Raw genomic sequence first — 23884 nt, forward strand, 5'->3', positions numbered from 1 at the left:
TTATGGCTATTTAAACTATTTGAACACATCTTGTCAAATAAATATTGTTGCATATTGATGTTTAAATAAGTACTAGGAGGCTCCGCCCCCTGCTCGCTTACGTTTGCCAACCCCCGAGAATTGCTACGCAATCCTATGTCGTTCACGCCGTGAACCATGGCTCGCTGCGCTCAATGCACACAATGTTCTAGCACAAAGACATAGTATTTTATCATCAAAGACATAGTATTGTACTCATGTAGAAGAATTCTATCACTGTTCTTATTGGCTTTTATTAAAAGTTAATTAGCTATTTTGATTGTACATGGTGAAAAAATTAAAGCATTAGCTAAATGAAAAACATATTAGCAAAATAAATTATCAAATATTGCAGTCACTCACCTAAATTCAACTAAATGTGTATAATAAATTAGTTAATGCTAGAAATTCTGAAAGTTTTAGAAAAAAATTTTATTATTTAAAAATATAAACTTTAAACCCTAACTTTTCCTTGTGAGATAATAACCCTCAAAAAGTCTTTCATTTTCAAGAACACAAAAATTTGTTTTATCGCCAAATGAAATATTTTTTGGTGATCAGCATTATTGAAATCAATTTCTATATTAATTAACATTTGTGATAAAGTACATAACATTTTAGAACAAAATAAGGATGTTTTACATACAATAAATTAAAATGCATGGCTGTTAGCATTACCCGAGAAATACCACGTGGAGGTCGCCATGCTGCATTTCTAATCGGGGAGTTTTGATTTTGGCAGTTCCCCTTGCCTACTGCCAATAGAAGTTTCAATTAAATTTTTTCCAAAAAACATTTTTTTCTGCAAAGCTCTAAGAAATTAACACTAAGCATTTAGAATTTCTTTGAAAACACAATTATAGATTTGGCATCTTGGAGCAATTACTGAAAGGCTGTCAAATGACTTAACTCTTGACAGGCCAACATAAAGTTGTCCATGACTAAAAACTTGTTTAGTCAATACTAAACTGATTTTCTCAAAAGTCTGACCTTGTGACTTATTTATAGTCATGGAGAAGGCCAGCCTAATTAATTCCTAATTGAGTTTAAATTAAATATTATCATGTTTTTAGGGCATGAATCTGAATTGAACAACCTGATAATGCTCACTCTGGTTATTGTTTCCGTTTTTAAAAGCGCTATATGTTGAGCCACCTCATGTGACATTTGCCATGTGACATTTTTAGCAGCAATCATTGGTCGATTTTCTAACGTTGCCATTCGGGGAGTTGTAATGAGGCTTTTTTTGGTGCCGTGTAAGAGAAATATATATATAGATTGTATAAGTTAAATATGTTAAAGTTGAAATAGTACCCTTGGAGTACCCTACAAATCTTCTGTTTCCCTATTAATTCTATCAGTCCATGCGATGAGCAGCCACATTTTTCACTTTCGTTTGTCATAAAAAGTGGCCACAAATATTTTTAATAAAAGTATTTTTACTTAATTTTACTCAAAACTACAATGTTCTCAAGGTTAAATGTGCTCATTCCTTATAAAGTAGTAACTAAATTAAGTACTGTATTTTATTTTCTGTTTGCAGCTATATGCATGCGAAAATACATATTATGCTAAAAAAATAGTCTTTTTAAGCATTATGTTATTCATTTTCAGTATAAATAAGAGTTAATAAAACTTTTAATTTTTCTAGTATTGACTTTTTGAGAATTTTAAGTTTAATTTTAATTATCTTCGTATTCTCCCGCAATTTGTTTGTCTATGTTTTTATCGAAAATAAGTGACAAGTGCCGCTTGCGTTTAAATTTTTTTTGATAAAGAATATCGATTTGTTATAACCATCAAATTAAGCATCAAATAATTTCGCTAGGATATTTTCAGATAGCTATATTACTTGCTTGAACGATAATTTTTTTGAAATTTATACATTCTTCAAAAACAAAAATCTTAACATAAGTCAAACTTTCTCTACTAATTAACTATTATTGGACAGTCCCATTAAAATAAGCTCGCGAATGGTTTTATTAACGAGGGCGGTTCGATTAAAATCTAAAGCATTGATTGTATAGTCAAGGAAGTGAAACATCACATAAGCTGCTATGAAACCTACATTTGAAGAAAAAAAAAACATTAATAAATAAATAAAATATTTAATTGAAATCTCTATGTTTATATCATCATACAGCATTGACTTGTCATCTCCCTTGTATACATTGTATATGCTTCAATATTATTTTTTCCAACTTTTTTGAGTGAACAGTATCCTTAATATTCTTCATAAATTGGATTACTATTTTAACCAAATCATTCTTTTTTATTCGGTGTGTATTTTTTGTATTATTTAATTTATAATAAAGAAAACTAATATGAGCTTCGTAGCTTTAATTTGGTCAACTAACCATAATTAAAATAAAAAAATGAATAAAAATTTTTGTCATCTTAGAACTTTACTTAAGTTTTTTTTTTTTTTTTTTTTTTGAAGGATTATTTTTCTTTCATTATTTTTATATTTATTTATTTATAATGTATTTTTCAGTATTGTGCATCATTATTTCCAGCACAACTCTATCCTACAATTATTTCAGAAGGTAAGCAAACATGATAGACCCGGCTGCTGCTGCTTCAGCTACATCTACTGCTAACAGGGTGGAGAAGAAATTAGGAGAAAGAGAGGGCTACTCATTTTGGATCGGAACATTCTTTATTGTGAGCAATATGGCAGGCAGTGGAGTACTTGTTTTACCTAGAGCTTTAGCAGATACCGGTAACGCTTTTATATCGCTTTTCTTCCATCATTTCAAATCCTGTATAATCATCTCAAATCTTTTAAAATGTTACAATGAACAATATACAGTATGAATCAGTATAACAGTTATAAACTTAGAGGAGAGGTAGAATATGAAAAAAGAAACAGATGCGAATACAACATAAAAACAAAAATCGCATAACAACCTATGACCGGATATGTTATCCTATATCAGTAGAGGCACTTCCTTATTATGCAGTATGACAGTTATAATCTACTTAACAGTTATAATTTTGTTAACAGTTATAATCTAAACTTAGAAGGGAGGTAGGGCACATAAAAAAGAACAAAAGTTGAACATCAACCTATGACAGGAAATGTCATCACGCAGCGCTAGGGGCTCTTCCTTATAATATATAGGCCGTTTTTGCTCATTTTTACCCGCATTCGTCTAAATTGTTTAAATTTTTTTAAAAATTCTATTGATAAATGATAAATGTTAAATATTGTGTTCAAGAGTAGCTCTAAAAATTGCCGTTTTTATGTATTATTCAATTTTGTGAACTAATTGGCGAACTTAGCACTTTAGTTGCCAAGTCAATAAATTCGAAATATCTTGTAAATAAAAAAACAAAATCTGGACTTTTTAAAGAACGTTTTTTTTAAAGTAATTAATTAAAAAATTAAATTAAAATAATTTAGATTAAGAAAAAGTTCTCTCTCTTCAAATGTGATTGAATAGTCTGTTCATAATAGGGCAGCAAATTTAGCGGTGCACTATGACATTTTTGGTCTGGGGTGGCTATATGATTTTTAATCCTTATGATGTACCATACCTTCTTTACGTTTTCAACCTCTGAATTGATAACCTTATTGTATAAGATGTTTATTAATTACCAGCAATTTTTAGAATGTCAAAAATGAAGTAAAAACAAACATATGCACATAAGGAATCACAAACTATTATTCCAGAAATGGAAGAATAAAAATGATATCGTAATATGTTAATTAATAGAGAGGCAGGCAGGAGTAGAGAAAAATAGTTTGTTTGCCTGATGAAACTTCGAGGTATCTTAGAATGAAATATTAATTATTCCAGGTTTTCTCTGGTGAACAAACAGATCTTGTTGTTCTTAGTTCTGCCTGCTTAGCATTTTGTCAGATTTCGATACTGTTTTTGTTTTTTCCTAGCTTAAATATTAATTTGTGACCCCTAATGTATATACACATTTTTTTGACTTAAATTTTAACAAGATTGCTAAAAAAAATTATATTAAAAGCAATTATCAATAAACATCCTATAGATAATTTTTTTTCTTCAATTTCGTTTATTAAAAAAAATTCAAATCACTTTACATTGTTGTATTTACATATATTCGCCTACATATAAGGTAGATAATGCATACGTTTAAAAATCATTTTATAGGTTGGGGTGGAATAGTGTTTATAATATTGTGCTGCTCAGCTTCATTGTATGCTGGATTATGTTTAGCTCGTTGTTGGAACATTCTTGAAGAAAGATATGTCGAATTCAGAAATGTTAGACACAGGAAGCCATATCCAGCCATTGCTGAAAAAGCATATGGAGTACACATGAGGTAAATATACTCATAAGAAAAATAATAAAACTCTTTTCCTATAAATGTCAAAACTGTGAAAATTATGGTAAGAGAAATGTTTTATTAATTCCCGAATTGTGGCTCAAAAACCATTAATAAACGTATATTATTTTACTTCCTAACTTATTTTTAACTGATTTCAAACTGTCTAATTCCAGAATAATTTAATAAAATTATGAAAAACGAAATTATTATAAGTTTGTTTTTTATGTTTTGCTTGAAATAATATTATGAATACGGAAATTTCTTTGTTTCGTATTTTTGTAGGTATTAAGTGATTTATATAAAAATGCGAGTTCGAATTCCAAAGTAACCTTAGATGTACAGTATGTAAAATAAAAAAAGTCAACACCTTGAGTAACTTTTGACCTGATGATCAGATTTTTGCTGAAAACCTACTTTCTCGGAATAAAAATGATTTTTCTTGTCGGACGCGGATTCTTGATTGTCATAACATTGATGTCAACCACAATCTGAGAGATAAGGTCTCACTAGTTAAAATAGAAGAGCAGTCAAATGCTTGGATCCCTTAATTTTAATTTAACGTTTTACGTATTTCGTTGTAATCCGAGAGAATTCGAAGCAGATTTTTCTTGCAGGTTTTTCTGCACTTAATGATGAAACTCATTCAACAAAAGTTAATTTCATGTAAAAAATAATTTTTAATAATTATTTATTATTTGTTTTATTAAATTATTTGATAACGGTAAAAAATGTTTTGAATTGTTAGGTAAGCGAGGAGGCTCCCCTCACGAGCCAACAAGTTGCTTCTCATTCATCTCCATTTTTTTTGTTCTTAAAAATCGGTAAGAGAATGTTTATAAAATATATAATTATTATATTTTTTATGTAAGCACATTTTGTTAATATGTTAATCATAACGAAATAAGGGATATATGAATTGACACTTAGGAATGTGTGACACAATAAGAAGAAATAAATTCGAAGTAATTTTAAATGTTAACAATATATAATAACCTTATATCATACAGCAGATCGAGTTGGAAGCATTTTTCAATTTGTTTTCAGTCTTTAATTTTAAAATATATCATTTTTAACTATGTTTATCTGGTATCCTCTTATCTTTCACTTTCTTATTTTTTAAATCTTCATTCACTTTTTAGTGATATTTCGCATTGAATCAAGTGCGAGTTTATGAAACAAAGATCGCTATAAATATCACTTTTTTAAAAAAAAATGAATATGTAGTTGCAATTTGGAACAATAAAAGTGAAAGAAAAGTCCCGAAAAAAAGCTCACAATTGCAATAATTTTCCAATAAAATGGAATTTAAAACAAATTCTCGCTTTAAGTTCATAAATGAAAATAGCCCTTAAACACGTCAAATTTCAACTCTGTAACTGCATTTCTACTGACTGTAGAGCGGTTCACAAGTTATTATTATATTTAAAATTTAACATTTAATATTTTGCTGAAAAAACTTATTATCGAATTTAAATTTTTTTGTTCCATTGTTTTTCTCATACATTTTTAAGACGACTTCGTAATTTCAAATTTATACGTTTTATAGTTTCTGCACAACCAAACAAAATGTTACGATAATTTCAAAAAAAGTGAAAAAAATCAGAAAGAAAGCATTTAAAATTGCAATAACTTTAAAACAAATTAGAATTAAAAGAAAAAGATCGTGTTAAGTTCATAAACAAATATTGCAGCAAGTCAAATTATTTTAATTGCATTTCTGAGAACTGCAGACTGGGACTCTTTGTTTTTTTTGCTGAAAGTCTAACATTTAATAATTCTCGAAGTACTTATCGAGTGTTAATTTTTTATGCCATTGTACTTTCTGTATATTTTCCTATTTTCCTGCGACTTTGTGTTTTCAAGTACTTAAGTCTTACAGTTTTTGTGCAGCAAAACAAATTGTAACATTCAAAACAACTGGAGTGGGACTTACAATTTTTTGATATAGAGAGATTTTAAAGTATGTAATTTTAAATGAGGAACTATGAAATTTAATTGAAATTTTAAAAATTATTGACGGGAAAACAAATTTTTTTAACGTAAATTTTAAAATTCAATAAATTTTTTAAAATTTACCTAGTTCCTACAAATTTTATATTATTCTATTTCAAATTTAATACTTTAAAATGAGGCAAAGATTTGTATACCTTGCAATTCAAAAATTTTTACATCATCAAATAAAATAATAAAAATAATAGACAATTTTTTATTATGATTTATCTATGGACAAATGAATTTTATAATTGTGTAACAAAAACTGAGAATTCGCTTAAAAAATCATCTAGTTATACCGAAATACACAAGTCTTAAAATAAACGTTAAGCATTCGACATTCAACACTCCAAAAATTTGACCGCACTTCCACCGATTGATTCCAATTGGGACTATATTTCCTAGAATTGCGGTTAATCCGCGTATTTTGAGTGTCAATAATTCAAATCAGTCAACAGAAAAAAGTTTGTTTATTCAGAGAAAATATGTTTTTGACTCAGATTTTCGTTAACTAATGCACGCCCTAATTAATTATCATATTTCAGATGGTGCCTTTTAAGTCTTAAAGTTTAGAGTTATAGTACAAAAAAATCCGATCCACAAGGGGTAGACACGGTATAACTTTATGCTCTTTTTATTTATTCAAAGCTACCTGCTTTTCTATTTATTTTATAAAATGGGTTTATGAGACGTTCTTTGTAATAAACACACACAAGCTCGTATAGTTCTGTAAATAAATGTAATGCGAAAATAAGAATGTAAGCAGAATTTTTCTCTCAATTTCTCTTAAATAGAAATTCAGTTCAACTGAATAATTAATTTCTTACGTTCCAGAAGCTTACAATGCAGCTTTGTGTTGCAAACCCAAATAACTTCACGCAAACCGAACTTAAAGAGAAATTTGAAAAGAATCTATTCAGTTTAATGATAGTGAAACTGCTAGAAAAAATTGAAGTCATTTTGTATTTTTTTAGTATCTCTTTGCCACGGCTGGAAAATATTAAGAGTATTTTTTTTTTAAATTTTAAAACACATGGAACCCTTTAAAATAATATTCAGTTCGAAAATAATTTAAAAGAAGTTCCTTACAATGGTCATTTTCAAACAAAGCTCTTCTCGAAACTGGATGAATGAGGTTTGATTCGTAGAATTTTCATTCGTATTTCTAGTTGAAAAAGTCTAAATCATACTTTTTAGTTAAATGCATAGCTTTTATTCAACAAAATAAATGCTTTCTCTTCCAGGAACTTCTTGTCTGTTGTTTTGGAGATCAATTTTTTAGGTATTTCAATAGTGTATCTGTTACTTCCAGCCGAAATGATAGCCAAATTGATTCCATCATCATGGGGAATACCTTTCTGTTATTGGATTCTTATTTTAGCAGCCGTAATATGTCCCATGATGTGGTTTGGGACACCAAAAGATTTCTGGTATAATAATATCGTATAAGCCTTTCACACTTGTTTTCGACGTTAAATATTACTAAGCGTGATTACCATTAATAAAAATTAGTACTTATGTAATGTTTTGAATAATCGGTCCTTCATTCTTCATGAAAAAGTTAAAATTCCTCTCCTTTTTCGATATTAATAAAATACCGTTAAAAAGTATATAATATTGCTTTCGATCTACAGAATAAATTATAAAATACTTAAATTTATAATGTTCTTAAAACATCTCAGCAATTCTGCATTCTTTTATTCGAAGTGAGTAAAATTTTCTATGTTGCCATGCTCATATATTTAATGGTAAGCAATAAATCGCCAAACTTTCATTGGATGAGGTTAAAATAATTGTAATAATTGGTATTTATAGTATTCTGGTAATAGGTATCTAATATAATATTGGTAGCTAAAATAGGTGTTGAAATAATAGGTACTTAATATACTAATATTAGAAGCTTATAAAGGTATTGTAGTAATAGGTTTTTTTACCACAGCTTGAAATTAGTAAATACCAAAAAATATCAGTTCTATAGATCTAGCTCATTTTATATTTTATTTTATAACCGGTATTAAACAGCCTACCCAATTCTGAGTTTATAACTATCAATATTCAACTCCTTAGCTTTGTAGTATGTAAACCCAGCCCCAGAAGACAAGGGAATTCATGAACCAAGTATTAGGGCATACTGGATTTCGCGCAGAACATTTTACTGGAACTAACCCGCATTTGCGTAACATGGAAAAAATCATTCACGGTTTTCCTGATGGCAAGGAGATTTAAACCCAAGATCGGTCATACACTGAGGATATTTTATGTCAGCACTGCTGTGTACTAGTGCGAGTCGGGAAAAGAATTCGTGTCAACCAAATCTGGTTTGAATCTGGATCATCTCATTGGAAGACGAAAAGCTTTTTAAGATGAATCACCACCAATTCATATACGTCAAAAGTGTGAATAAGCAGGTTCTAGCCTATTCACACTTTTGACGTATATGAATGATAGCTCATGATGATCACATCGTGTCAAGCATTGAGACAAACCAGCTCTCGTGGAGAACTTTTTAATGGAAGTAGCCCGTGGTTGCGCTGTATGCAGGGAGAAACTATGAAAATCTTCCATGGTTAGCCTGACGGTAATGGGATTCTACCAATTGATCCGTTTGTTACTAAATATATTTTACGTAAGCACTGCGGTCAGTGCGAGACAAGAGCAAAATTCCTATCAACCTACCCCGCTGGGATACGAACCTGGATTACCTCATTGGGAGACGAACGCTCTATCCCCTGAACCAGTGCAGCTCAAGTTTCAATTTATTTACATTTTTGACGCATATGAATGATACTTAATATGACTTGGTGTAAATTTATAGGTGGATGATGGGAGTGAGAAGGCTGAGTTAAATGAAATTGTCGATTGCTTCCCAAAAGTCCCATCTCCTTAAAAAAAAAGTACTTGAATGGTAATGGTAGGAACAAAATATAACTTTGATATAAATCAGCAAGTGAAAAATGTAATCAACACAACAAAAAACAGAAAAAAATGCAATTTTTCAAATGCAAGTGTTAACAGCTACAAAATGACATTCATAAATCATGGTACTTCAAAACCGTATCGTATAATAATATCAGGTTAGACTATTTTCATTTTTTATGACAGATTAACTTTAGTTCCTTATGATATGTTTAGGAAAAAACTTTCTTTCTTTAGGATAGCTGCTGTTTTGGCCCTTGTCACTATCATCGGATCTATCATTATGCTGCTTGTAGCTATTGCAAAACATGCCTCATCGACTAGTTTGAAAGTAACCCACAAAAATCCTACTTTTCTATCTTTTTTTTTGTCTATGGGATCAATATTCTTCTCATTTGGTGGGGCAGCTAGTTTTCCGACTTTTCAAAATGATATGAAGAACAAAGATGCATTTCCGAGGGCTGTCATAACAGGCTTTACTAGTACGTATATACCATATTTTCATATTTACGTATATTCTTTCTTATTACGAAAATGGAGACGAGAGTAGAATTTTAAAATACAGGATTCTGCAAAATTATTAAATTTCGCTGATCTTAGTGGGTAAAGATGCTAAGTGACAGCCTTTAAGTGATTTTGGAATGGGAGAGGGTTCTAAGTCTTGTCGGCAATAACCTAAGAAAGCATCTCTTTTCCGGCATTTAAAAAGGCCCAGAGTTCAAACAATAAGACGTGAACAATTTGATTGGTTACGTTTTACCAATGCGAAACTTTTGAACAAAAAAGAAAAGCTAGGCATGATCTTTATTTTCTCAAGTATTTTAAAAGATATAAAAATAAATCATTGCATTTTGCAGTTAATTTGCATTAAGTCACTAAAAGGCTTTTTCTCTACTCACTCGAATTGCTATCAGCAATCAACTAATGCACACGATGCATTATTTAAGGCAAAATATAGAAGTTAAGCCAAGGTTGAACTGAATCAGTAACTTCACTGTTACGTATTAGATTGTCTCATTATATTCAAGTAGGCAGATTACGTATGTGCTAAATATACAGTAAAAACTACGCTCTTCACAAAATTAAAATATCAATTAGCATATGGTTTGTTTTTGACGGCAAGATAATTAAAAGTGCTTTTCAGTGTCAAAATTTTATATGCATTGTAACTTAAGCAATTGGTTATATTGGTAGTTTCCTCTAGATTAACTGTTCTTCTGTGTATCGGGCAGTGGATCAAAAGGTACCGGGTCACTCAAGAGTCATTAAATTATATCCATTTTATTTACTGTGGTGTATTCTCTCGGGTTTGCGCGACTTTCAATGTACGAGAGTCTTACAGGGAACTGAAAGTCGTCACCAAAAGCCTCACAAATACGGCGCAAGTAGCTGCGTTTTATTTCGAAGGCATATTAACAATATTTATTAGAAGGCATGTTTATTAGAAGGTAGATATAAAAATCAAATTATTAAATCAAAGCGATCTTAAATATAAACAATCAGAGTTCACCAATTTCAGTTGGCTGCGGCGAAATTATGAAACGTTGACCGGTCTGTGGCAATAAAAAGTTTGGGGACACCACTAGATCACTGGTGTTGAGGTGTTACAATACATTAAATTTAGTTGAGCAAGTCTGCGTATACAGGCCGTTACAATGAAGTTCAGTTTTGAATAAGCATCACCATATGTTTGAATAAGCATCATCATATAAGCATCATCAACTAATTCTTAACAAAATGATATGTTCAAGCTGATGTCAGCTTGAACATCTCATTTGGTTAAGAATTAGTTTGCAACTAATTTATTAAGAAATTTTCTCCTGTTTTATGATACAAAATTATTTATTATTTTGAAATTTTAAAGTAAAAAAATTAATTGTCAATATTTTTCTAAACACATTTTTTTAGTCGTTTTCTTGATGTACATTCCGATAACAATATTTGGCTATCATGTGTATGGGGATACTGTACATATGGATATTACAGATTCTACACCACCCTCTGTATACAGAACCATAGTATTATTTTTCATGTCCTTTCGTTCTCTCTTTGTTTTCTTAATGGTAATCAACGCTACAAGTCAAGAATTTGAAGACATCTTAAATGTTCCCGATAGTGAGTCAACGTATTTACTTCTCATGTTACATTTACGACTGAATTTTTGAAGTTTTGAAAAATTTTGGATTATATTAAACTAAAATGCCCTAGTCCCTACTCGCTGCGTTCATTAACCCATGAAAATTTTTGCAAATCTTTTCACATGGCTTCCTAAGCCGATTTAATTTCGCTTACTCATTGGATACTAGACGATTTTAATCTAAGTATAATGCAGTAGTTTAACTAGGTATTATGCTCATTTTGCGGTTTCTCTACTCAAAATTAAGTTCTAAAATGTTAATAAAGCTGCAAATGTTCTAAAATGCAAAATTACCTTATGTGACACAGATATCCTCTGAAATCTTTGCTTAACATTTATTTTATTCAATTTACATACCTACATTCGAATGCTACTTTGAATACACAACCTACATTAGAATACTACATTAAAATATTGATATACCTACGTTTGAATACTACTACATTGAAAATATATTTATGACGAATTATTTATAGAATTTCCAAATATTTAAAATTCTAAATTACAAGTCAAAACAGTTTGAAATCATTTATTTCAGAAATATTATAAATTTTAAAATCCATAAAAACCAATGAAAAAGATGAAAAAAAAGGAATAAAAAAAAACATATAAATAAAGTAGGTGAAAAAGGAAGTAGTATTCCAAGGTTGAGAGAAAAAAGTAGATTGCGATAAATAACATACTTCTCTATAAGTAATATATAGATTTTTTTTTATCCCGTTTAGCTTTATTCCTTGAAACACCGCTATCTCAATCTGCGTGAATTATTAAGCATCATCAAAACTAAAATATGTATCTAAAATAATAGGTAGCTTACGTAAATTAAGAAACACGATTCAAGTAAAAATACAGTACAATTTCTTTGCTTAAATGAAAAGTATATTTTTTACACTTCCTCTCGGCCCAGCTTATAGCTCAGTCTCTTACAGCTCTTCGTTGCTAACGTGAGAAAGGATATTATATTGTTTTTGTGGCCGCATACATACGCGATCATTATAGTTTTATAGAACAAAGGCTAAAGTTTACAGGAAATTAATAACCTATTCTTAAGATAGCACGTATAAGGTTAATTTATCTTCAGAAAACACATTAAAGCTTTTTCTTCCCCCGAAAACTTAGACAAGAAGTGTATATAACTTCGAAAATATGAACTTAGAACTTAACCTGCACCCTAATATTTTTGTATTAGTTTTTATTACTGTAAGAATTATTAGATTTGAATTTACTTACGAGATATTTGTCGATAATGTTATTCGCTAAAATCTAATTATAAACTTCATACATTTGAGTTTCCTTTTTTTTTTACAGAATTTGGTTGGCAAAGAGTTCTGGTAAGAGTCACAATACTCCTTTTTGTCCTATTCGTAGCCCTGTCTATTCCCCGCTTTGGTAAAATACTTAATTTAGTGGGTGCATCAGCTATCGTATTATGCTCCACAGTGCTTCCTTGTTTATTTTATTACAAATTGTGCTCAGATGTTCTTCCTACTTGGCCCGACAGGTAACAGCTTTTTAATGCTTAATAATAATTTTAAGGGTAAATGCTTGATTTTTACGGTCAATGTTAGTGGAATTTTGCAATGACCAGTATGAATGATTCATCAAAAGCTGCTCTTTTCAGTAAAGTAATGATGACTCGATATTATTCTGAACTTGATAATATTCTTTTTAAAATTATATATCATCATTCGGATTTTTAATACCTGAGCCAAAATCTTCTTTTAACGGGACCTAACTATAACAACTGTATGCTTATAGCAATAAAAGCTTAAATAATTGACAGTGAAAGCATGCATCACATACCCATCTGATTAGTTTTCTGAAACCTTAACATATCGATAATGTGTTGTTCGGATGGGCATTAATCCTTTAAAATATCATTTTGCCTTTAAAATGACCATTTTCCCTCTTGATCTAATTGTATATGTGCATTTATAAATATTGCGTATGTAAATTGTAATATATATGTGCTGTGCTTACATCGTTTTAAGCTTATTATTAATGCAAAATGATCGGAATCTACTCTGAATCGGAGGTCCAACCTCCACCCTAGAAAGTGGCTTGCTACAAATGTGCATCTGGTGTTGCCTGTGGTATCAAATCATTCTGAATTGAAAAAAGAGAGAAAAGAAAACTCGGGTAGTCCATATTCTCACAAACTTGTCGAATTGCCGCGTGGTAATCCCTTTTTAGAAGGTGATTGAAGGTGATAGATTGGGGGTGATTGAACCTCTTATAAAAATGTCCTAGTTCTTATAATGCGTTCTCCAATTTTGCTTTATCCAGGAGAGATCTCGTTGTTTTCTGATGAATTGTAAATGGGAAACTTTCAAAGGAATTGCAATTGTTCAGCTGAATTAAGATATTTTTCAGCTGAATTACATTAAGAACTTACATTAAGAAATTTGTAAGCTGAAGACTTTCTCCAGGTTTACTAATTTGTCTTTTCATCTTTAAACATTTTCTACGATTGAGAATGAGTTATTTTGTGAAACAGGAAGTCCTTAGGTAACAAATTTAGAATTGTTTGGTCATTCAGAAAGTCGTGGAGATGGAAAGAGGACATCTAGTGCTGTTTTTTTAAAGTTATCTAGCAGTTTGCTGATTTAGTACCTGTATTGTAATAATAGTTGGTTTAATATTAGTCGAAACAGTAAAAGTAACGAAGGGCACCGGTGGGTCTTGAGGGGAAGAATCATGAACATCCTCAATCCTCATGGATAATGGATAGCGATTGCCAGAGTTAGCAGCTCTCTTTTTGTTCTTTTTAGGCTTGCTAGCAGGTTCATTTTCTGAGCAAACAATCGATTGATTTTGATCAGATTTATGCTGATAGTTCCGTAAATTAGCATAATTGTGGATGAATCGATTAAACCACGAAAGGAAGATCATAAATTTTTTCATATTTACGAATATTCAAGTTCAAGCTCTAAAGTAGTTGGAATTAGGAGCAGATTCTGGCGATTCAGTGCCGTTGACCAACGTGCACTACTGTGAATACATTTAGCAATTTTTCCACTGCGACATCACTTGAGTTGAGGTATGATCAGAGTAATAAAATCATAATAAGCTTATCGAACGAAATCATTTCTTAAAACTTATTATTATTAATGAGGGAAACTTTCTCAGAACATCTGATTCCATAACGTGATTTATACAGAAAAGGTATTATCTCAAGTTTATTAATTGCTCTGAAGATGAGTGCTTTAGTTCTCAGAAATTGTTTTTGGTCTGCATATTAATAGTACCTTCGTTTCTCATCCTTTTCTCGAGCTTGTTAATCAAGCTTCACTTAACCCATCCTTTTCGTTACGCTCGTATCTGGTTAATTAGCTCACAATCACAAAAAAGATTTGTTAGGTGCAATTCCTTCATCCAAAATATTTTTTGAATTGTCAGTACTTTGATTTTTCACATGTTTAACATTTATAATATGTCAGTCTATTTATGCCGTTTCCTCCATAAGTTTTAAATTATCATTTTGTTTTTATTTTGAATCGAATTGGAAAAGAGTTTAACACGATCTTTTGAGGATTCTACATCATTAAATCAAAGCCTGCTTCACAATGTTAGGCATATCAAGCTTTGGTGATAGATAACTATATGGTCTGGTATTGCCGTTTCAATTATCAATATGTAATAAATTAAATTTTCTACTTATTATAAATACACATCGTAGAAAAAATTTAAATTCTACTTATTTTTACTAAACATCTAATTAAAAATAGTGAGTACTGTTTATTAGTAATGTTTGTCCTTATCCTCATAGATCGCTTCCCACTTATAAGAAAATAATTCTAATCATTATTGGTGCCAGTGGAATTCTAGGTGGTGCCATCGCTACATATTCCTCATTCCTAGACATTGTGAGACTCGAAGAGTTTCATCCACCGTGCTATTTAAATATGAAAGGTAACTCAACATCTCCTAACGCGTCTATTGATGCATTGAGTTTGGAACATTATTTCTAGAATGTTCGTAAAAATTTCCCACTGTATATTAAAAATTGGTTTTTATGCAATGTGAAAAGTGTTTATTTTACAGAGATCAACACTGACAAATATGTAACCTGATGTATTACGAAGTATAAAGTAATATTATTGCTACTAATTTATATCAGACACTATTTTTGCCCCAGATTTAACAAGCGAATTTTATGCTGGGTGTTACGAAATTTGATCAACAAAATACGAAGAGTGACGAAAGGCAACAAGAGAGTGAAAACTGACCATAGATCATAGGGTCGAAACCCGTATTGAGAATATGAAGGGGAAAAAAAATCCCTGCGGGTTTTGAAGTCAAGCTGTAAAACGACTACAAAAGATTCTAGAATTTTGCTAACCACAAAAAAAAAAATTATATTATTAATTATCACAAAAAATGTGCAAAGTAACACCCGCTGTACAAATTTTGCACCGTCTGCACAGTGAACACTCCATTTCACAGTCTACCAAGACGTAAAATTGATTCTCTGACACGCTCGAAGTTGCTGGGTCGTTTTTCATATCAACCGAAGGGTCGACGATCCGAGTCATAAGATCCTCAGGTATGTCCAAAGATGTCTTATAAACTAGTCAAGTACTCACAGATTTCCAATTTTTTTTTTTTATCTAGAGCCAGAAAATGAGTGTGTTTTTCTCCATTTTCATCCTTTTAACGTGGTTCGCAATCACACATTCCATGGGAATGTCCATGTTCTGTACCTATCCCATATTCTATACTTCACTGAATTGGTTGGTGGAATTTAGGAACACACTGTATTTTACTCGTGGAAATTATGGTTTTTACGAAATGCTGGATAATTACTATTGAAGGGCCACACACGTTTAACGATCTTACCATCAAACGATTCATCAAATAATTTCTGAAGTAAATATTTTTATTAAAAAGGAAAAAAGAATTTTCGCTATAATGCTGTATGCTTTTACTGTATAAAAATTATTATGATTTTCAGAAGCAAAAGGATAAATAAGTATAAGAAATTTTAAAAAAATGTAAAAACTGCGTTACTGTGTAACTAACAGCATTTTTAAATTAATATATAAAAATGCGATAACATTATATTTGAAAATTCAAATGTTGTTTTTGATGTTTCGTTACATCTAGAATAAAATTTAAATAAATTAGATCACACTTGATCTATTTAATTATGTACCAATTTTTTTTTCTTAAGGAAGAGCGAGATTTTAAAAGATAAAAATCTGAATGAAAATAGTTGTATTGTATTTTAACAAATTATAATTTGGCTCAGAAAATTGTATTTCACTCTAGTAAAATGCTTTCTGAAAGTTCGAAAACTTATCCCTTAGGAGAACGAGAATATTGTTCTAATACTCTTGCACGTCTGTAATATCACGAAGATAAAAAAAAGAGATTGTTTAATAAAAATGCATACTTTCATAGTACATTTCACACACTGATAATTTAACGTAGCTATACATTTGGAATTATATTAATAAAATTTCGTTTTTCAGCATTTATTAGGCTGAACTTAATGCTTTGTGAATTAGAAGTATGGAATCATGTGTGACTCTCAGTTTTAATATTCAAAAGGATGATAAAATTTCAATATTGCAAAAATTAAATTTTAATCGTGTTTTTAAAACTAAGAATAAAAAATAAAATGAAAAAATAAATAAAAAATTACATGCAGATCTTCTTTGAGATGTGAACCTAAAAAAATTCTAATAAAAGAAATGCTACTTATACCACGAAAATAAAAACCGATAGTTAATTTTATAAAACACATTTATTATTATTTGAAACTAATGAGTAAGAATTTTTTTTAAGTTACGTTTTGAAATATTTTATTTAATTTCGTTTCATGTTCGTAACTTAGAAAAAAAAAACATTTTTTGATAAAGGAAACAGCAGAAGTAAGAAAATAAACCAAAGGAAAAGTTTTTTATACTAATTTTCCTTTTAGAGAAAAAAAAAATTCACAAGTAAGCGAGCATATTGTTCTATTTTTTTTCTAAGAAAGATTTAATAACGAAACTCTCCTTTTAACTTCACTAAATGAGAACAAATAAAATTCTTGCTTACGTTTTGTGCTTGCCTCGCTTCTGTTGCGCAGCATAAGGAAATAGGAAATGCGGATTGTTTTCCTAATTTAAGCTTTGAAGCGCAAATTTTCGTTCCTCGAACTAAAACTTTTTCTTACCGTAGTTAAGAATTTTTTCTAATGCATTTCTTATGGCATCCGCAAAGGTAAAAAAGAATAATAAAAAAATTAAATTGTAATAATAGCAAAGGAACAAAAAGTGGAAAAGGAAAAAGTAGTTCAATTAAATTTATACAGTGAAGGAATTCATGAGAACCTCCCCCTATTATTTTGAAATTCTAACAATTGGGAGATTATTTACTGCAGGTTTAAAAGAGAATATATATTTTGATTGTTCAAAAAAGGAGTGCAGATAATGTAGAAATAAACAAATCGAAAATAAACATCGAAAATTATTTGCATCGAAAATAAATAAATTGGTTGATATTCGGCTGTTTAATTCCTGATGTATATGCGTTAAAAAAACAAAGTAACCTATAAAAATTTGACTTGAGTTGAATAGTATTAGTGAAAAATAGTACAGTGAAATATAATTTTAATTTATTAATTTAATTTTATTTTATGAACGGCGTTGAACAGCCTAATTCTGAGTTTACAACTATCTATATTCAACTCCGTAGTCTTATAATTTTGAATCCAACACAGAAGACTTCCGTGTTGTTCTTTGGGACAAACTAAGATTCGTGGAGTACTTTCTTATGAAACTGACCCACATTTGCGTTACATGGAGAGGGAAACCACGAAAACCTTTCACCTTTAGCCGGACGAGATATGGACTCAAACCCATGATTCGTCTACTCCCGATGATATTTTACGTCAGCACAGTGGTCGGTTTAAGTCGGGAGCAGAATTCATTTCCACCAGCCACCGCTAGGATTCAAACCAGGGTAACCTCATTGGATTTTTTAAATTTGAAATTAGTTTAATTTTATGAGAAAAATAATGTAATTTTTATCTGGTTTTTGTTTATGAAAACCTTTTGCGCTTTTGGATAAACAAGTTATTAAAAGAATTCTAGAAGGTAAAGATGGCAGGCATGCTGACCATATTACCACCATCATGTCGTTGACCTCGAGATTGTGCAACTTTAGTCTCCGTAACTCTTCTCGCCGACCAACAAGCTGTTATGGGAGATCTTTACTTTATTAGAAAAGCATTTTCAGCCATTTCTTGTTAGTATTAAAAGCAAGACAATTATTGTTGTGCTTACCAGTGAAAGTAATTTTTTTGTTAATCCTTTTCATGTTTCTTCTCTAAGAGGCAAGATCAACTTAATGAACTTGCTTCTACTATTGAAGTGAAATAGAATTTTTATTTGTGCTAGTGGGCTGCGCCCCTTGCTCGCAATCTTATATGGTTTGCTTCGCAAGCCAAGCTCGCTTCGCTAGCTACTAACTTAGGTACATTGCAAATGCGTAAAATTCTAATAACTCAAAACAATCATTCAAATCCATATAAGGACTTTTTAAAAAATTCACAACTTTGTTAAAAACATAAGAATAAATCTTTGAACTTTGACATACATAAGAAAAACTTGCAGATACTAAACATTAATTTGCAATAAATACTAAATACGAACAAATACTGAGAAAGATTAAGGGCTTTGTTAATAACAAAAAATAATTACTATTAAAGATTAAGAACTTCCTTGAACACAAAATTACAAATTTCTGGACTTGGAGCTATCACTGTTAGCCTGTCAAATGATCTAACCCTAGAGAGGCCAACATAAAGTTGCCCATGACTAAAAGCTGGTTTAGTCTATATAAATTCGTGAATAAAAGCGTTTTCGACAAAATATTAAAATAGAGATCTATCGACAAAGACTACTCACTTATGCCTAGCTTAAGACTATGAGATTGCCGCAGCTGAATTAAACAACCTGCTGATGCTCTCTCTGGTTATTCCAGTTTCCGTCTTTAAAAGGGCTATATTTTGAGCCACCTGAGCTAGATTTGGCATGTGACATTTTTAGAGGCAATCATTGGTCGATTTTCTAGCGTTGCCATTCGGGGAGTTGTAATGAGGCCTTTTTTGTCGCCGTGTAAGAGAAATATGTGAATAGATGTTTTTTTCTTTATTTTAAATTTTATCTGATTTCATTTTTTTTATTTTTGCTAATATTGTTCAAGTAAGTTTTTGATAATATTTTTTAATTTTAGTACTTAAACTTCAGAAAAAAATACTGAATTATTTAAGTCATAAAAAAGAAAGAGCGAATTGTTTAGATTTTAAAATTATTCTGTTTTGTTTCAGTCATGTAAGGAAATGTATTGACGTTCCATAAAGCGAAGAATATTCAGCTAGTCGACTGTAAATTAATTAGATTCCCGTCAATTCTAAAATATGATCTGCTAGGTTCGGAAATTCCTGGCACAAGAAAAACGAAGATAAATTCCAATTTTCAATTCTTCTTATGATTGAATGCCTTTTTTCCGCTTTATTTTACTCGCATTGGTTGTTTAATCTTCTCAGGAATTTAACACGAACTACATTCCGAAAAATCGAAAGATTGGTATTTTCTTGAGTTTCATATTTCAAGTGAAAAGAACAGCGCTTTCGAAAAATCTTCGCCTTCACCCATTGCAGCCTTTAGGCTATCACAATGCTCATACGCCGTATCTTATTTACTTTTGACTTACATCTTAAAAGATACCCTTCCCTAAGGTACGACAGAAATATAATACTTGTTGTTTGAAAGGCTGAATCCAAGCAAAATGCTGAAAAGATGGGGAAAAATGTATTGGACCAATGTTTTATTTAAGTCAAAGATATTACCGTTTGGGATGTATTGAAAAATGTTAACGACGGGAAAATAGTGGTTTACTTTCAAGCTTTTATGTTAGGTGTTTTGAGACTTCCGTTTGTAATAATATTGCCTGAAAGATTTTCTTATAGCTTTCTGCGAAAATATTTTAAAAGCTTGCCAATAAGTTTGAATCGCGATTTTTAATGGTGAGTGTTGATGGTGAATGGTGATTCTTTAATCAAAGGAAATACTTTGCCAGCCATACAAAAAATTTGATTTCAGTTTATTGGAACGTTAGGTTGCATTGATTTTTAGTTTGTTTTGATTTCAGATTTAAGGTTGTTTAGATTTAGGAACAATGTTTTGGTTTAAGTTTGTTTAGATTTAAGGTTGTTTTGATTTTAGGTTGTTTTGATTTTAGGCTGTTTTGATTTTAGGTTGCTTTGATTTTAGGTTGTTTTGATTTTGAGTTGCTACGATATAAGTTTGCTTTGATTTAAGGTTGTTTTGATTTGAGGTTTTTTGATTTCAGGTTATTTTGATTTATTTAGTACTGAGAAAAGAAGCATGTTCGAAACTACTATGGTTAAACTTACCGTGTTTCTGACTCCAAGGAAATACCGAAATACTCCATTATTTTTAGTGAAGCTCTTTGATAATGATGAGGGTCAAATTAACCATAAAATATAGTGTTATAATAAGTGGTAAAATTTGGTAATTGTGGCAAGATTTGTTAATTTTTAAATGATTCTTTAGAATATGTCATGAAAACCATTAATTCGGTTAAATTTACTTTTCACTGTTTTATTTTTTACTAAATGTGTGGCAATAAAAACAATATATTAGAAAATCAGAATTTCCAATAAACCACAACCACATGAGTGGAAAAATTACAAAATGAATGTTTTATGAATACCATATATTTAAGTTTTATTTCTAGATTTATAGTTTTTTTTTACCAGAAATGTTATTACCCTTCAGTACGGAAATTTTACCAGAATTTTTCACCTTGAAAGTTTTATTGATTTAAGGTTGTCAGTTATAAAGTTTAATGCTTGATGCAATGCTTTTTTGCCGTAGAAAAACTCGGCAATAACACATTCTTTATGAATTACATTGAAATCAAGATTTCGCTGTAAGTTTCCTAAATTTTAAACCATGATTTAGCGGTATAAAGAAAATTGAATAATTTATTTACTTATATTTAAGGAATTAATATTTTTAATGAAATATATCAAAATTGAGTTTTTTTTAAAGTTTCATATATTTAGCATAATCAACAATGTAGTCTAAAAACAATGTGTTAATTATTATACATATACGATTTTCCTTATTATTTCTTTACGTTTTTATGGGAAAATACAATAAGAAAATAGCAAAATAGGATATTATAAATGAAGTAATCACAATATATAATATTAAGTTCGATTATTTTATAGGAATTAATTTCTAGATTATGATTTGATTTATTAGTTCAAAGCCTGTAAGAAAAACTAATTTCAATTCCGGTAAGTTTAACTGAATATTGTCACAAGATTATACAAATTATCAGAGACATATAAGGGGTGACATTTGGAGAGAACATGCTCGTTTCATTATCTTCAGAAATTCATTCTCTTTTTTCTATAGTTTTTTCAGCTTCTGCTTCAGAAGTATTCTAAGTAAAGTGCGAAAAAGAACTGAGGCCGTCATAATGAAATATTTTTACTGTTGCCTTTATTCTCACAGCAATTAAATAATAACGTAATTGGAAATAGAAATACATTTGGGATAAATTTAGTTGTATTAACTTCGAAAACTGTTTACTATGCATTTTATATTTGGAACCTACGCAGAGAAATGTTTCGTTTTCGAATGAAAAAACGGAAAACCTGTCTAGGCCTAGAGTTGACAGAAATTGTATTTTAGTTTATTTTCTACAAAACAATGAAAAAACACTATTCTCAAAAAGAAAAAAAAACAGACAATTTGCAATGAATAAATTTAAAAAGCTCTATGAACTGTACTGAATTACAAAAAAAAAATAATTTGTAAAATAGAATTGGATAAAAAATTTTAAGTTGCTATAAAAACGAAGACCTTTTTACAATTGTTTTCAAACTTAGTTTTATTCTATTTCTAAAACTCTTCGATGTTATTCAAAAGACATATATTTTCACTTTTTTATGTATTTCTTTGAGAAATGCTAAAAATGTTTCTATGTATTTAAGAATCACGTAAAATCAATCCTATTTAATAAAAATGTTTGCCTGCATATTATATCTAAACTAAAATCTTTTAATATAGTAAAGAGAAAAAATATTCAATTAGAAGTAATGTTTTTCTTCATGCATGAATTCTTTTACATTCTCATAGCGAACAAATTCTAAATAAAACTTTCTTATTGAAATAACTAATAAACTTTTTCGTATTGTTTAAATTTATAATGTCGAATGCGACAATCTGAAATGTATCAACATAGCTCAAGATGTTTTATTGAATTATACTAATTACATTACTTTGAGTAACACTTTGTGCCAATTGTAATAACTTATATCAACAACATATCACACACATCTTATTAGGCTGTTTAAGAATCAAATAATTTATTGCATTAGTCGGCTAAAGAGTTCGATGATATATTTTTACTTAAACAAAAATGACACCTTTATTTATCAGCATTTAAAATAAAGAAATGTTGCGTCAATAAAATATTGATTAGCAATAATAATTGATCTTTGAAAGATTTTAGTAAAAGCGAGAATCCATAAACTTCAAATAAGCACATTTTGGTTTTGGGCAGTTTTTGTTTCTGATTCAGTTTGAATGATCGGTTGGAGTTGTAGGGTGAACTTAGTGTAAGTTTATTTTGTGTACTGGAGATTATTTCGTGACCAGTTAATCTTCCATGATGAAATTGATATCGACAAAGTCTTAAATTCTTTTTACGAAGTTACCCGAAAAAAGTATTTTTTCTGAAACAGTTTTGGTAATAGAATTCAATTTATCAATCGAATGTGGGCAGTTCGATGGCAGTTTTTATTTTTAGCTGTTTTATATGAGTTTCTGTTCTTAAGAATAATATGAACATTAACTTGACAATGTAGAAATGAATGAATGAGAAATTATCACTATTTTGATAATGGGTATATTAATAGCGTAAATTAATTTAGGAATAAAGAAATTATAGTTTTGATTAAAAGTATATTTCGTCCTTTTTTTAATTAAAGCAACTTTCCACTATTTTCTTGTAAAAGCATGTAAAAAAATTCAAAACACATGCTTATAAAAAAAGTAATTGAATATTTGGGTATACATGATAGTTGTCTTATTTTTACTTTTATTATTAATTAAAAGAACTACGATGTGAAACTAAGATGTGTTGAGGTTGCCTTTTTGTACTCTGAGGTTGCCTTTCTGTACTCTGTAGAGTGATCCGCATGCTATTTTAACTCCAAATTTAATAGCTAATTATTCTCGAAATAATTATCAAATGTTAATTTTTCATTCTATCCCCTTTTCACCCCTGTTAGAACACCCCTTTCACTTTTCAACACACTTTCGTAATTTTAAGTCTAATAGTTTCTGCGGGTAGCAAATCAAAATAAAATTTTAAGTTAATAAGCACCCAAAACAGAAGTGGCGCTTTCATTTTTTTTTTATATAGAGGGAAATTGCCTTCAAAAATTTTGTTAAAATGAGTGTTCAGCAGTTAATTCTG

The 23884-nt window shown here is 29.9% G+C and overlaps 1 protein-coding gene across 1 annotated transcript; it reads left to right on the forward strand.

Moving 5' to 3' along the window:
- Nucleotides 1-2516: 2516 nt before the first annotated feature.
- LOC107437763 (uncharacterized) lies at nt 2517-15342 on the forward strand. Its single transcript, XM_043045164.2, has 7 exons — nt 2517-2740; nt 4149-4320; nt 7563-7748; nt 9472-9716; nt 11143-11349; nt 12680-12872; nt 15141-15342. The coding sequence occupies exons 1-7, from the start codon at nt 2575-2577 to the stop codon at nt 15340-15342; spliced, it is 1371 nt and encodes a 456-aa protein (XP_042901098.2). The 5' UTR covers nt 2517-2574.
- Nucleotides 15343-23884: the final 8542 nt, after the last annotated feature.

This window comes from Parasteatoda tepidariorum, chromosome 2 (assembly GCF_043381705.1).
Source record: "Parasteatoda tepidariorum isolate YZ-2023 chromosome 2, CAS_Ptep_4.0, whole genome shotgun sequence".
NCBI lineage: Eukaryota > Metazoa > Arthropoda > Arachnida > Araneae > Theridiidae > Parasteatoda > Parasteatoda tepidariorum.